The following is a 14,298-nucleotide window of genomic DNA, read 5'->3' as shown; positions in this document are numbered from 1 at the left end:
TCTTTGCCTTCAGATTGTTTCACCCTCCTCTTTGGTCAGTTCTTCTCACAGAGTCTCAGCTGCTACCCTCATCCCACCCAAGTCTTCACGTCTTCCTAAGGCAGAAAAATTACCTTTGTCCAAGATCCTTCCAACTTACCTACCTGTGCTCATCCCAGCGAGCTCAGTAATCAAAAAAAGCCCTTTTTGGTAGAATGATTTATTTTCTTCTGGGTATATACCCAGTAATGGGATTGCTGGGTCAAATGGTAGTTCTGTCTTAAGTTCTTTGAGAAATCTCCAGACTGCTTTCCACAATGGCTGGACTAATTTACGTTCTCACCACAGCGTATAAGCATTCCCTTTTCTCTGCAGCCTCCCCAGCTGCTGTGTTTGTTGGCTTTTTAATAATTGCCATTCTGAATGGTGTGAGACGATATCTCACTGTAGTTTTGATTTGTATTTCTCTCATGATTAGTGATTCTGAGTATTTTTTCATGTTTCTTAGCACTTGTATGTCTTCTTCTGAGAAGTGACATATGTACTTATATGTACATTGCTCTGCTAGTCACAGTAGCAAAGATATGGAATCAACCCAGGTGCCCAGTGGTATTTTAGATAAAGAAAATGTAGTACATATACACCATGGAATACTACACCATCATAAAAAAAATGAAGTCATGGTTTTTTTTGCAGCAACGTGGATAGAGCTGGAGGTCATAATCCTAGGTGAACTAATGCAGGAACAGAAAACCAAATACCTCATGTTCTCACTTATAAGTATGAATTAAACATTAATCACACATAGACTTAAACATGGGAACAGTAGACACTGTGGTCTCCCAAAGAACGGAGAGGTGAGTGGGTTAAAAAGTCTACCTATCAAGTGCAATGCTCACTACCTTTGGGACGGGATTTGTACTCTAAATCTCAGCATCTTTTAGTATTCTCATGTAAAAAACCTACATATGTACCCCCTGTATCTAAAATAAAAGTTGAAGTAAAAACAAATAAATAAATAAATAATTTTTAAAAGGGGTTCTTCATTTGAGAAAACATATCCCCTTCTTGGGAGTCAGAGATGATACAGAACTTTTTTTTTTCCTAGTAATATAGACTTATATGCACATTTATGATTTTAAAGTTTCAATTGTTGCCAAAATATATCATTTTGAGATAGCAATGAAATAGAAAAGTCAGGTCATGGCAGTTGAATGAATCTCATCCACACAGTTACATATTCAGTCAATTTTTTTTTTTTTTGATTTAATGTGAGCCACTGTCAAATAATTGATTAATATGCCTTTATGCAGTATAGAGTCTTCCTGATTACCCGAAACGGAAAGTAATTCCTCTTTATTCCGAACCATCATACTCCCTGACCTGCAGTTGTGGCACTTTGCCTTTCTTGCCTTGCTTCAGTTGTATTTATGTGCATGCCTTGATTTCTTGGTAGATCTCTGTCTGATGGATCTCAGTATTACCTATAACATCTGATAAAGTACCTGGCAAGTAGTAAGAGCTGTCTGACTCCTTGATGAATGATAAACAAAATGAATGAATTACAACATTGGCTAAAGCTTACTCATATCTAAGCCTCTGGGGTTAAAAAGAGCATATGTGTTATTGGCAACAAACACAGAGGGAATGACTGCTTTAGATTTTCAGGCAGGTTGGAACCAAGTTCTTGCTGAGCATCCTTTAAATAATTAAAAAATTGCTAAGCCTTCAAAAGAATACAGTACAGCAGTATCAGCATGTGTGTACAGTTCATGTTCAAAATTAAAGATCTCTCCAGGAAAAGAAAGATTCTAATTTTAAAAAGATAGTATCAGTGTCATGATAGAACTGTTAAGAAATAGTTTCCTTTGTGATTGAAAAACACAGCTAAATAATTTACTTAATTTATTCTTCATTTTGACTGTGTTAATCTTCTGTAAAATTATTGTAGTTAACAGTAATGACACCTAGCATATTGAGATTATATAACAATTTTTATACATGTCCATTTTATAAGTCTGCATTTATTGAAATCATTATAAAGAAGTGAGCTACTTGCTTTTATTTTTCACAGTTAAAAAAGAGAAGACGTGAATCTGACTAGACTTATAGAAATTAGTTGTTTCTTTCTTCCCAAAGTAGAACTTGCTTTTTCCATCACAAGTCTTTACACTCAATGAGCATTTATTATCATTTGTCCTGTGCATAGAAATACTGTGTTCTTATGAAAGTTTTTTTCTTATTGGATATACTTTCTCCTTTCTACATTTGGGAACTGAATTTGAGAATAAGAATTGAGGATTGTATTTATACTCAGTTTTGATCTTTATTAAATTTAATCTGAAAATAAACGTTTATTACTTGAAGTTATAAAAAGTAGGAAATATAATCACATCAAAGAAAATAAAGATTCCCTGTACCCAGAGATAATTATTAAGATTTTGGTAAATATCTATCCAGGTCTTTCTCTGAAATTAAAAAAAAAAAGTTACTATATTTCACAAAAATGAGACTATACCACATGTCTGTTTACTGATTTTTTTACTTCATGACATACCTTTAACACATTATTATTAATTTTTATGTGGCATGCCATCATATAGTTATAACTGTATATTAAACCTTAACCAGTTTTTCAATTCTGGACATTCAGGTAATATATTTTTGCATTATAAATATCTAGCATCCTCATTTGGACCAAGAGGAGAAGTAAAAGCTAGCATAAAAATTGTCAAAATCTTGCTCTCAATAAATGCATTATAGGAAAATGTATTTTTAGAAATACATTGCAAATAATTGCAAAAACCATGTGAGATTTGTATCTTCATACAAACTCCATAAGGTTAGAGACCAAGCCTTACTCATTTTTTTGCGTTCACAGCAAGCACTCAATAGATTATTTGTGAATTAATACATATTTTATCAGAACTTCAAACCCCTATATTTCCATTTGTATGGAGAGCTGCCATTTATTAGGAAGGCATTTCTTTTTGTCATCATGGAATGGCAACTGGCTCTTCTAAGGATCACAAAGTTTAATAGAATTGTCTGATCTGATCTTGAAATTGTCTTTTTTGTTTTTTTGAGTCAGAGTCTTGCCTTGTCACCCAGGCTGGAGCACAGTGGCTCGATCTCTGCTTGCTGTAGTCTCTGCCTCCTGGGTTCAAGCAATTTTCCTGCCTCAGCCTCCAGAGTAGCTGGGATGACAGACACGTACTACCAAACCCGACTAATTTTTATGTTTTTAGTAGAGACAGGGTTTTATCATGTTGGCCAGACTGATCTCGAACTCCTGACCTCAGGTGACCTGCCCACCTCCGCCTCCCAAAGTTCTAAGATTACAGGCTTGAGCCGTCGTGCTTGGCCAATAAAAACTTTTTAAAATAATGAGTACTATGTGCAAATAACAGTACAAACATAGCGAAAATATGAAGTAGATGAAGTTCAACTTCATCTATGACTTCCAGGCATCAGATGCTTTCATGCTGCCTTCTTATTACCTCGCAAGGTTTTTCTTCTGAGAAGCAGGGACCTGCTGAAGCACAGGGGAAAAGCAGTCTTTAACATCCAGTGGACTTGATTTTAAACCTCAGCACCAATACGTATTAGTCGTATAAAAGCTATCAACTTACTTAACCTCTCCAAGTCTCAGTTTCTTCACCTATAGAATGGAAAAGTTAAAAATGGTCACCTTATAGGGTTGTGGTGAGGTTTAAATGACCTAAAATTTGCAAAGCAGTACAGTCCCTAGAAGGTAATGTTCTACTGACTCATGACTAATATCATTGTCATGTGTATATTTGACAAAGAGGCAAGATATCACAATGATAGTTGAATAGTGTGGCACACTATTCAAGTTTTTCATGTTTAAGGTGTTTTTAGATAATTGTTGAATAGAATTATGGATGCACTTCAAATCTCATTTGCTAGCACTGTAATATATTTAATGCAAAATAAAAAAAAAATAAAAGATAAAATAGTTGTCAAGGCAGAGTAGCATGAAGGGACTGTCTTTGTAGCGTAATATTTTTACCTATGAGAAATGTTCTACAATTTCCTGAAAAACATCTTGATACATTACCTTGTTGAGGGTCAGTGGGTTATTAATAGCATTTGTTAAGGTCACATGTATGTTAACACTGTACTGCAACTATATTTTAAGAAGTGAAATGAATATTATTTACCTCTTAGAAGATTATGTACTACAAATTGAACTGTTGATGAAGCCACTCTGTGTTTCTAAAGACTGAGTGAAAGAGGTAGAATTAGAAAGACTTCTTTTGGCAATTAATCTAAAGTGAATATATAATCATTCAGAAGTGCAAAACAGGGATAGATCTTTTCCAATCACATTTAACGTTTGTGTCAATGTTTACATTAGTTTTATTAAGATCTGCTGCTGCCTGAGGCGAAATCACAACCTCATTGGTTACCTTCTGGGTCTGTAAATCCAGTAGTCATCCACATACCTGTCTTACTACTTTTTAAAAATGAGGATCATAAGCTTCAAATAAGGATGTGGTAGATTTATTAGCATGTAGTTACAAAGCACTTTTGTCATGAGCTGTGTTAAACTATATGGAACTTCAAATTAGTGGGAAACAACTGAGTGAGACCTAGTGTAGTGTCGGGTAATTGTGATATTTTCTCTGCCATTCCCTAAGAATCACCTCCCTGCCATTTCGTATCAATCCACATTTTACTCATAATACCTGAAGCTAAGGCTGCACCTTCTCCTTTGGGGTAGATTGTACTTCTTCCAAGGCAGCCTAGAGAGCAACAGAAGTGAAGGAAATCTCCTGTCTACCCTTGGCCATCTGCATCAACTTTCTTGATTAACAAAGAGATTTGTCACAGCCAAGGAATGCATTTGTGTTTCTCTGTCTCTATTTATTTTTTCTTTTTTTCTGCACTTTTTCCTCATGTTACTCAGTGCTTTGCTTATTAATATATTGGCACTTGTTCCATAGTTTATGTCCATTCCTACATACTAGGTGTTCTCTCTTCATTTAAGTAATGAGAGGATGAATGAAAAACCACAGGACTTTCGGTCAGCTAAAAGCTTCAGCAGCTCACACCATTTTTAGTGGGAAATGTGTATGAATTTGGAAATAATTACTTAATGTGGCCTAAATGGCAGATTTTTTCTCACAAGTTTTTTATACATTCCTCTATCAATGGAGTGCAGAATTTAGAATCTAAAACCACTCATTACATCTGAGAGGTTACTAAACCTAAGTGTTTGAAAGTTATCACAGGAATGAGCATCCTAAAGGCTGAGATAGTACCTTTTTCTTCTGTATGTCTGGAGTGCCTAGAAACAAGCAGATGAGAGTAGAATGCTAAAAATAAGTTTTTAAAGCAAGAACATGTATAGCTCCCTGTTAAAGGAGACTGCATTCTCATTCTTGATAGTGAGGATATTTTGCTCACTGTTTATGTATGGTACAGTGCCATTTACTTGTACCCTCCATGACTTGACATGGGCCCCAGACTCACAGCCAGAAGCCTACAATAACCAGGTTCTTATTCTTAGTCAGTGCTCCCTAAAGAATCAGTAACTATGACCTAGATCACATGTAGATGTGGAAGAGAATCAGTATGTGCGATGTAGTGCTGAAGAATGAATGAAGCCTCAACAGTTTCTAACTCCTTATGATCAGGGAAATTTTATTTTTGTTAACATTTTATTCTATAGTAGCTTGTATTTGATGTCTGAGTACATATCGATTTGAAAAACGTTATTGATTTTCAATCCAGAAAACGTACTTTACAGAGCACACATGCTTCTAATAAGAGAATTGGGCTGATTTCAATAGAAAATATATGGAAAACCTGGAAACCTTAGTGTCTATTAATCACTTCTTCTATGGTCATTCTATGGTATGAACACCAAATAGTGTATATGGAATTAACTAAATTGTTATTTAAAAGATTCAGTTTGACTTATAGAGAGGCAACCCTTTGTCCAGATCATACACTATATAGAAATATAGGTTTTTTTGTTAAAAAAGATCTAAAGTATGTATTTTTTACTCCACAAGATCCTGTGTCTCCTCATCTAAAAGACAATGTTTACCTGAAGCTTGATAACATACAACTGTATTGTTGATTATCAATAAACACAAGTATTTTAAAAATAAATTTCTAATTAAAATATAAACTCAAACTATTAAACAAATAACTAACACACTCTTACAGATTTACAAGGAAGAGAACAAAACAGTGAAAACTACTGTCAAGAAAATAGAACTTTCTTTTTTGGAGCTCTACTTCATGTTAATGTTGATTCGTAAATTTTGACACATGTACTGATTGCTACTTTTTTTTTTTGAGACAGAGTTTTGCTCTGTTGCCCAGGCAGGAGTGCAGTGGTATGATCTTGGCTCACTGCAGCCTCCACCTCCCAGGCTCAAGTGATTCTCCTTCCTCAGCCTCCCGAGTAGCTGGGATTACAGGCGTGCGCCACCACGCCCGACTAATTTTTGTATTTTCAGTCGAGACAGGGTTTCGCCATGTTGGCCAGGCTGGTCTCGAACTCCTAAACCGGGGTGATCCATCCGCATCTGCTTCCCAAATCCTCTACTAGGATTGCAGACATGAGCCACCGTGCCCAGCCTGATTGTTTTTATTAAGGCGAGGTAAACATAGACATCCAACCAAAGTAGTTCCTGCTATTTAGGCAGTAGTTCTTTGGATGTTTTGCAACTAATGCTTTTATTTTTTTCTCAAGAGATTGTTATGGTTTGTATGCATGCATAAAATTAATGCGTTTCAAAACAGTTTTATCTTGAAGAGTATAGTTCACTTTAAATCAATCCCATTATGTAAAAAGTGGGATTGATTTTTGGGGTATGAAATCTACAAATGGTATTGTTCGGAATCACTTCCAACTTTCTAAAAGTGAACTTGGGATTCATTAGAAGCAAGAACGAGGTTGTTGCTGCAATGATATAAACGTGAATAGCTCACTTGAGAGGATTTGAAGGTCTTCTGCCATCTGGTGGACATTAGTAGAAGTGTCACTTGATAGAGTAACATGATGTATAGATCTAAATTCGAATACATTTTCTTAATCTAAATTCATGTTTTTTTGATAAACAATTTTTTTATTTCCAAAGGAACACCCCAATCTAAGCCCTCTCTAAACTAAAAATAGTATCAAAGGGTTGAAGTGAAAAATAATTTTAACTGATACAAAGCTATAAAAGTGTTTATTTTTAAAAGTATATATATTCATATTTTATAAATCATTTCTGTACTACTGCTAGCATACTGTATATATGGTATACCACTGCCAGCATATTGTACATTTGCTAAAATTGTGTATACTAAATACTGTATGTAAATTTGTTTCAATTTGTAAGACCAATTGTTAGTTGTGGGTGCCCTCTTGTGTTCATATGGTGAATTACAAACTAGTAGAGACGAGGCATTTTGGTCACATTCTGCTGCAATTGTTAACATATTTTTGAGTCCTTGTAGTTTTTGTATCAGTGATGACTGATTGACCTAAGTGTACTGCATGCTCACATCGAGTGAGGGCTTTGTAACTTCAGGTATCACCTGAAAACAAAGCCCGGATTCTGTAAGTATATTAATATTCACCCTGAGAGATTGCTTTGCAAATCTATCTGACCTGTGAAGAGATGATTAATATTTATTACTCTGCTTCATTAATAAAATATCATAAAATGTTACAGTTTTTCTCCCCTCGATTATTCCAAACTATCACATTATAAATGCATTTTGGAAAGTTCTAGGGCACTCTGATGGGACTAACGTTGGGGCATGATTCCCAGCATGGGCCTGAATTCATTTTAAGAAATCTCCGAATGATTTCTCACAGTATTGTTTATTTCAATGAGACCAACAAGTCTTTTAATTCCCTGAAATTATTTTCTTAATCTACTTATGATAACAAAATGAGATTTTTGTCAGCACTTCTGAAAAATACTGAAATGGTCATTTTAGTTGTTCTTTGGTTTTCTGTGGCTGGGAATTTTAAATTACTTCAAGGATTCTCTAATAACAAAATGTTCCAATAATAGTATGTCTTTCATAATTGAAATTATCCTCATCCTGAGATGAATATATTTTCAGGTACCAAAGAAGAGAAATTAAGTCATCATGGGCTTGCAGATATGCTTTGTTCATTTATTTCTAAGAATGAATCTGTATGCCAAATACATTTACAACAATGTTCTAGGCAATATAGAACTACAGAGCTATGGTTCTTATGTTTATGATCCATTAGAGGAGCCAAGATCCATTCAGGAAAAAATAATACAAAAGTATGCAAATAATGCAGTAATAAACATAAAACAAGATAGGCGATTGATAATGACAGAGATCACTTCAGTAGAGGTTACTGTGTGTAATGAAGGAGGTAGCATTTGATGAAGACCTTTCTGGAATGGAAAGCTGAGATTTGAACAGATAGAGTTAAGAGTGAAGGAAAGAGTATTTTAGACATTGGAAGTGGGATACGCAGAGCTCCACAGTGGGAAAGTGTAACTTTTTACCTTATGTTGAAATAAAATATAGTAAAATTTTTATAGAATATGTTTTATTTATTAAGGTCCTCAAGGGTAAGTTCTATCAATAGCTGTACTTTTTTTCTCTCTGAAGTTTGTAGTTCAGAACCAGAAAATGTTCAGGCTGACCCAGAGAATTACACCAGCCTTCTTGTTACATGGGAAAGACCTCGAGTTGTTTATGATACGATGATTGAGAAGTTTGCAGTTTTGTACCAGCAGTTGGAAGAAGAGGACCAAACCAAGCATGAATTTTTGACAGATGGCTATCAAGACTTGGTAACTATATGATCAGTTGTTTTACACATGGTAACATTATAATTTAATTTCCAAGGTAAGAACTTACAAATGATTATATATTATTGCCCTCCATTACTTCTAGACTTTATGTGAAGGTAGGGTGGGCTGAGTATTTCTAAATTAAAAAAATTTTTAATTTAGAAGCTATACTAAATTATGTCAAAAGTTCCATTTAGTTAAACAGAGACCACAACTTTACCAATAACAGTAACATTATAGAGTAGATACATACAAAAGACTTATGAACTGGAGATCATTTAGTGTGGCCTTTCTTTATAAATCAAGAGACTTAGAGAACAGCTAAATAAAAGTTACTCAAGATTTCAGTTGTAGAATCGGGCCAGAACCTCAGTGCCCTGATACATTTTATACTGTGTCTTCCATTATGCTATATCAGCACAGGAAAAGTAGAGTAGGGGACATACAAGTCCTTTTTGTTGCACCAAAAATATTTCAGGTAACAGATGGGAAGTCATGATTAGGTCAGAACTTTGGGGATGTAAGACAAAATTTCTTACAAAAACGTCCACCCCTGCCTCCCTCTACCAGTGCACATGAATAAAGTATGGATTCCTTCTGTGGCCTGAGCATGACAGCATTAAACTTTGCTCTGGTAGGGAAGTGTTGGCCATAGATTAGGGTGTAGTTGACAAACCCTCATCTGGGGACTCTCTCTCCAGAGAGTCCCCACTGTAGGTTAAAGGACACTGGACTCTGCAATCAGGTACCCAGAGTCCTGCAAGTCTTGGGAACCTGCATGTAAATAAAAACTCATTGTCAATTATGTTTCAGATCATGTGGACGAAATGGATAAAATTTTTGCATCCTTTTAAATTTGGTTGCCTAGAATGTGGAGACACAGTGATCTGGGAAAATTGTGACATTTATTAGTAATAAATATTTTTATCTCATAATTATGTGAAGAAGATAATCCTATTACTGTTCTTGCATATATATTGCCAATAAAAAGAGATAAATTCGTTGTTCACTTTTTTCATATTGCTTATTATTTGCAACTGCTCCCCATTTCTTTGTCTAAAATATTAATTTTTAGTTTGTGGTACTCACTTGTGAATTCGATGAATTCTGGCTAATAATGAATCTTCCTAAAACTAAATCTGATTTCTAAAAAGGAAAAAAAAACACCCTAGTTTTCCAGTATCTTCATAATTTACAAATATCACAATTTAACTAAGCAACATTGCATAAACATTTCCTTAGATTAATACAAGTATTTTCCATGGACCAGGGGAAAAAAAAGTTTTATAGGAAAGATACCTAGTATGTTATTAGTCCTATAAGAATCATATTTGTATAATTACTAACATATTTCTTTTAGGGTGCTATTCTCAATAATTTGATACCCAATGTGAGTTATGTTCTTCAAATAGTAGCCATATGCACTAATGGCTTATATGGAAAATACAGTGACCAGCTGATTGTCGACATGCCTACTGATAATCCTGGTAAGTGTCCCCCAGAACACCTATATATTAACTCAATAAATGAAGTTAGTTTAATTACTGGATGCATTGATGCTTTCTACGTTTATATTCTTTTGGCCAAAAGATAAAGTGATTTTCTCTTAAGTCTGGATTGTCAGGTAATTTTTTTGAGGCATGGAACTCATTTCTCATTCAGCAGGTCTGGTGCAGGACAATAAGTAAATTTATCCTTAATACTGGAGTTTTCCATTTGTAAAATAAGAGTGACTAAACATATTTATAATGTTGTAATGATCATCAAATGAAAATTGCTATATATGTTGAGACTGTTATTTTAGGTAATTAAGAGTTGGTTTCATTTGTATTTATTTCCTTTTTTCAGCCCCCAAAGCATTATGTAGTAAGTATATACATGGTCCTAAGACCATGTGAGGTACTTTCAAAAATCTATATAAAACATCTCAAGAGTTTGTCTTAGATATTTTTCTACTTTTTATAATTTGGTTATATGGAGTGGGGTGCTTTCCTCTTGGAAGATTGCCAGTACTCTTTCCCAAAAACAAAACAAGCAAAAGTTGTTTCTACTTGTGTTTTATTTGCATGCACCTTCTCTAAGTATATGGGAAAATATTTTGATCTTAGAGCATATGCAATAACTGAATCAAATACTGACCAATGTAATTTGACAGTTTACAAGTTTACATAATTCAGTTTTCCTCTTGTTAGTGTAAGCAGTTTTAAAGTAATAGAATAGAAGGTATATATATGTATATATGCATATACATATGTATAATCACATACATCTGCATACATACATACATACATAAATATATTCTTTGGTCATCCATATTAGGATCCTACTCATCAAAACTTTTGTAAGTGAATAGTTACAATATCAATTGTAGACTATTTCAGTTTTACCTATGGCAGGAAAACTGATGTGCACAGTTTGCATTGTTGTCTAAATGCTGTAGCAGGGACTTTAATCCATCATAAGCTTAAATAAAGTACATGTTCCTTGATCAACTTACCATAGCTTTTCTTACTAGTTGACTTTTTAAATTAAAGAGTATATGTCAGGCTGGATGCAGTGGCTCACATCTGTAATCCCAGCACTTTGGGAGGCCAGGGCGGGCAGATCACATTAGGTCAAGTTTGAGACCAGCCTAGCCAACATGGTGAAACCTGTGTCTACTAAAAATACAAGAAAATTAGCTGGACATGGTGGCACATGCCTGTAATCCCAGCTCCTCAGGAGGCTGAGGCTGGAGAATCTCTTGAACCCGACAGGTGGAGGTTTAGTGAGCCGAGAATGTACCATTGCACTCCAGACTGGGCGGCAGAGCGAGACTCCATCTCAAAAAAAAAAAAAAGAGTATGTATCAGGAAATCAGATGTTTTAGTATGCTTCGTTCCAAATCACAGGCTACAAAACTTGCAAGTTATTGATAACTAATGAATGTTACTACTACCATGATGGCAATATCATCATTTAATATTTCTTATGACCTGCCTCATGGTCTGGGTATAACCATCTTTCTTATTGCCTTTATTTAGCATTGTTTTTCAAAATCAGATTATTTTAAAATGAAATGTGAGCTTTAAATCTTATTGAAAGATGAGTATCTAAGTAACTGACCATGATTTTAACTGTGCCTATCATGCTACACCACTGAGTGGCAGCCCTCACCAAAGTTTCCCACATTGATGTACCCAGAAAATAACATCTTTAGCCATACAATATTGATCATGTTGGCCAACACCATATGTGAATTGATTGAAATATGGCATATAAAAATCTCTTCTACCCTTTTATGCATTTTGAGTATGAAGTATATTGAATACATTCACTTAATTTTATTACCTTGGTTTACTTATGCTACTTTAATTTCATACATAAAACAATTTCTTAGAAGTTTGCAAAAAAGTATTACTTTTAGTTATTTATGTTTACACTGTTTCCTATTTTATTCATTATGCCAAAGCTTTAAACTTTCTGAATTTTTTGTTCTTTTTTTATTTTGGAGAAACTTATTGCATATGAAAAAACAGATTAAATACGTATTTTCTCCATAAGTGATTTCTGAGTGATACTGTTAGACTGACTCTATATTGACACAAAGTATAATATTCTTCTATCATCTGTTGTGTTTTAACATTTGTACAAAATAATAAATATTATTATAATTTAAAATTTCTATTTATTTAAAGGATTGAGATACTAACAACATTGTAATAATGAGATGCTTGTTTGGACACACCATTAAATCTCCATGTATGCCTCAGTCTGTTAAGACATTTTGTACAGTAATGATGTTTTAGTAAAAGATGGCATTTGATTTGATGTTTTGATATGCTATGCCTCTTAAAAGCCAAGGGTTACAAACATAGGTAGATGGTTCCCTAACTATTTCTACCAAAAGTTCCTGCCTCAAAATCCTGTTCCCCCAAAAGTCTGGGATTATCCTATTTTTTATAAAGAAAATATTGATTCTCATAGAATTTATTCTTTCTGATCTTAAAGGCTGAAATGGCATTTTTATCCACATATTTATAATTCAGTACTGAAATTACATTGTCTTAAATGTTGTTTCTATGGTAAATATATCCCAGTGAAAGTCTTAACTGTAGTACCATCTTGTGGCTTGGTAAAACAAATCTGGTGCCTACGAGATTTGTGAATTCTATTATTTGTGCTGCTAATACAGATACAGGTGGCTTTTGAGTTTGCTGCTTATTTCATGGTTTCTATTAATACCACATCATCCTGTTAATTGTATTGTTTTATTAGCTTGGTAACTGTAATGTAGCCTACTTAATAATTCTATTATTATTTAGGATAAACTGTTTACTAAATATTGTATTGTTTATTGCTTTTGTTAAAAAGAAATGAAGAAAGTAATTTAGAATCACTGTCATTCTTTGATAGATTTCAAATATTTTAATCTGTTTCCATGAAAACTCAAGTCTTCCAAATAGTGCCTTTAACTTCCTAAATTTGATAAAAATGTGCATTTAAATAAGTAATTTGCTTTATTGTTTTTTGTGCCTTTTAATTACGCTTGTGTACAATAGTATCACCATAAACTAATGTTCATTAAGTATTATTTCAAATTGCCATTTAAAAATAAATGTGTAAATTTGCATTCAGAAATAAATTTAAATTTGTCAAGGAGACTTTTTAATGTTAAAAAGATGTATATTCTTTTTTTTTTTTTTTTCGAGACGGAGTTTCGCTCTTGTTACCCAGGCTGGAGTGCAATGGCGCGATCTCGGCTCACCGCAACCTCCGCCTCCTGGGTTCAGGCAATTCTCCTGCCTCAGCCTCCTGAGTAGCTGGGACTACAGGCACGCGCCACCATGCCCAGCTAATTTTTTGTAGTTTTAGTAGAGACGGGGTTTCACCATGTTGACCAGGACGGTCTTGATCTCTTGACTTTGTGATCCACCCACCTCGGCCTCCCAAAGTGCTGGGATTACAGGCTTGAGCCACCGCGCCCGGCCGTATATTCTTTTTAAAGACTTCTTAGATAATTATATGAATGGATAATTTCATAAATGTATTTTATTGTCACTAAGATAATTATGCTTATTTCTCTTATATAATATAGAGCTAATTACTATACAGTTATAAAGGCATTATTTAAGTACATGTTTCAGGGCCTTGATAATTATATGTGTTAAATTTAAAAGCATAATGAATTAAATCAACAGTTTCCTGTTACTGTGTGCTTGCTGTTGTATAACAATTGTCTTGTTAAGTCACTCATGCATCTGTCCTTACTCTACCTGTACCATCCTTCCTATTAGTGTTATTATGTTATTATATGCAAAATCATAGTTTGAAGTAGTTGCAGTCTACATTGCTTTTATTTCATGCATTGTGAAACTTGGCTTATCTTCATACAATTAAATAAGCCTTGCTTGCTCACCTACATCTGTGTTGCTTTTTTGTGTCATAGAAAATTAATGTGTTCTTAATGTGGTTTTTAAAAATCTAACATTGCATGTGTTCCAAAACAAAACCAAAATGAGTC

At 34.1% G+C, this 14,298-nt stretch overlaps 1 protein-coding gene across 5 annotated transcripts in view; it reads left to right on the top strand.

Moving 5' to 3' along the window:
• Window positions 1-14,298, top strand: part of PTPRZ1 (protein tyrosine phosphatase receptor type Z1) — a 190,459-nt gene that overhangs the window by 116,407 nt on the left and 59,754 nt on the right. For all 5 annotated transcript variants that reach the window (XM_032276161.1, XM_032276160.1, XM_032276159.1 and 2 more), the window contains exons 9-10: window positions 8,611-8,795; window positions 10,156-10,282. In XM_032276161.1, the coding sequence (XP_032132052.1) occupies window positions 8,611-8,795; window positions 10,156-10,282 (312 nt within the window). The remainder of the gene's footprint in view (window positions 1-8,610; window positions 8,796-10,155; window positions 10,283-14,298) is intronic.

Source organism: Sapajus apella, unplaced genomic scaffold, assembly GCF_009761245.1.
Source record: "Sapajus apella isolate SASKATOON/1434 unplaced genomic scaffold, GSC_monkey_1.0 scaffold7, whole genome shotgun sequence".
Taxonomy (NCBI): Eukaryota; Metazoa; Chordata; class Mammalia; order Primates; family Cebidae; genus Sapajus; species Sapajus apella.
This window is presented reverse-complemented; position numbering and strand designations above follow the sequence as displayed.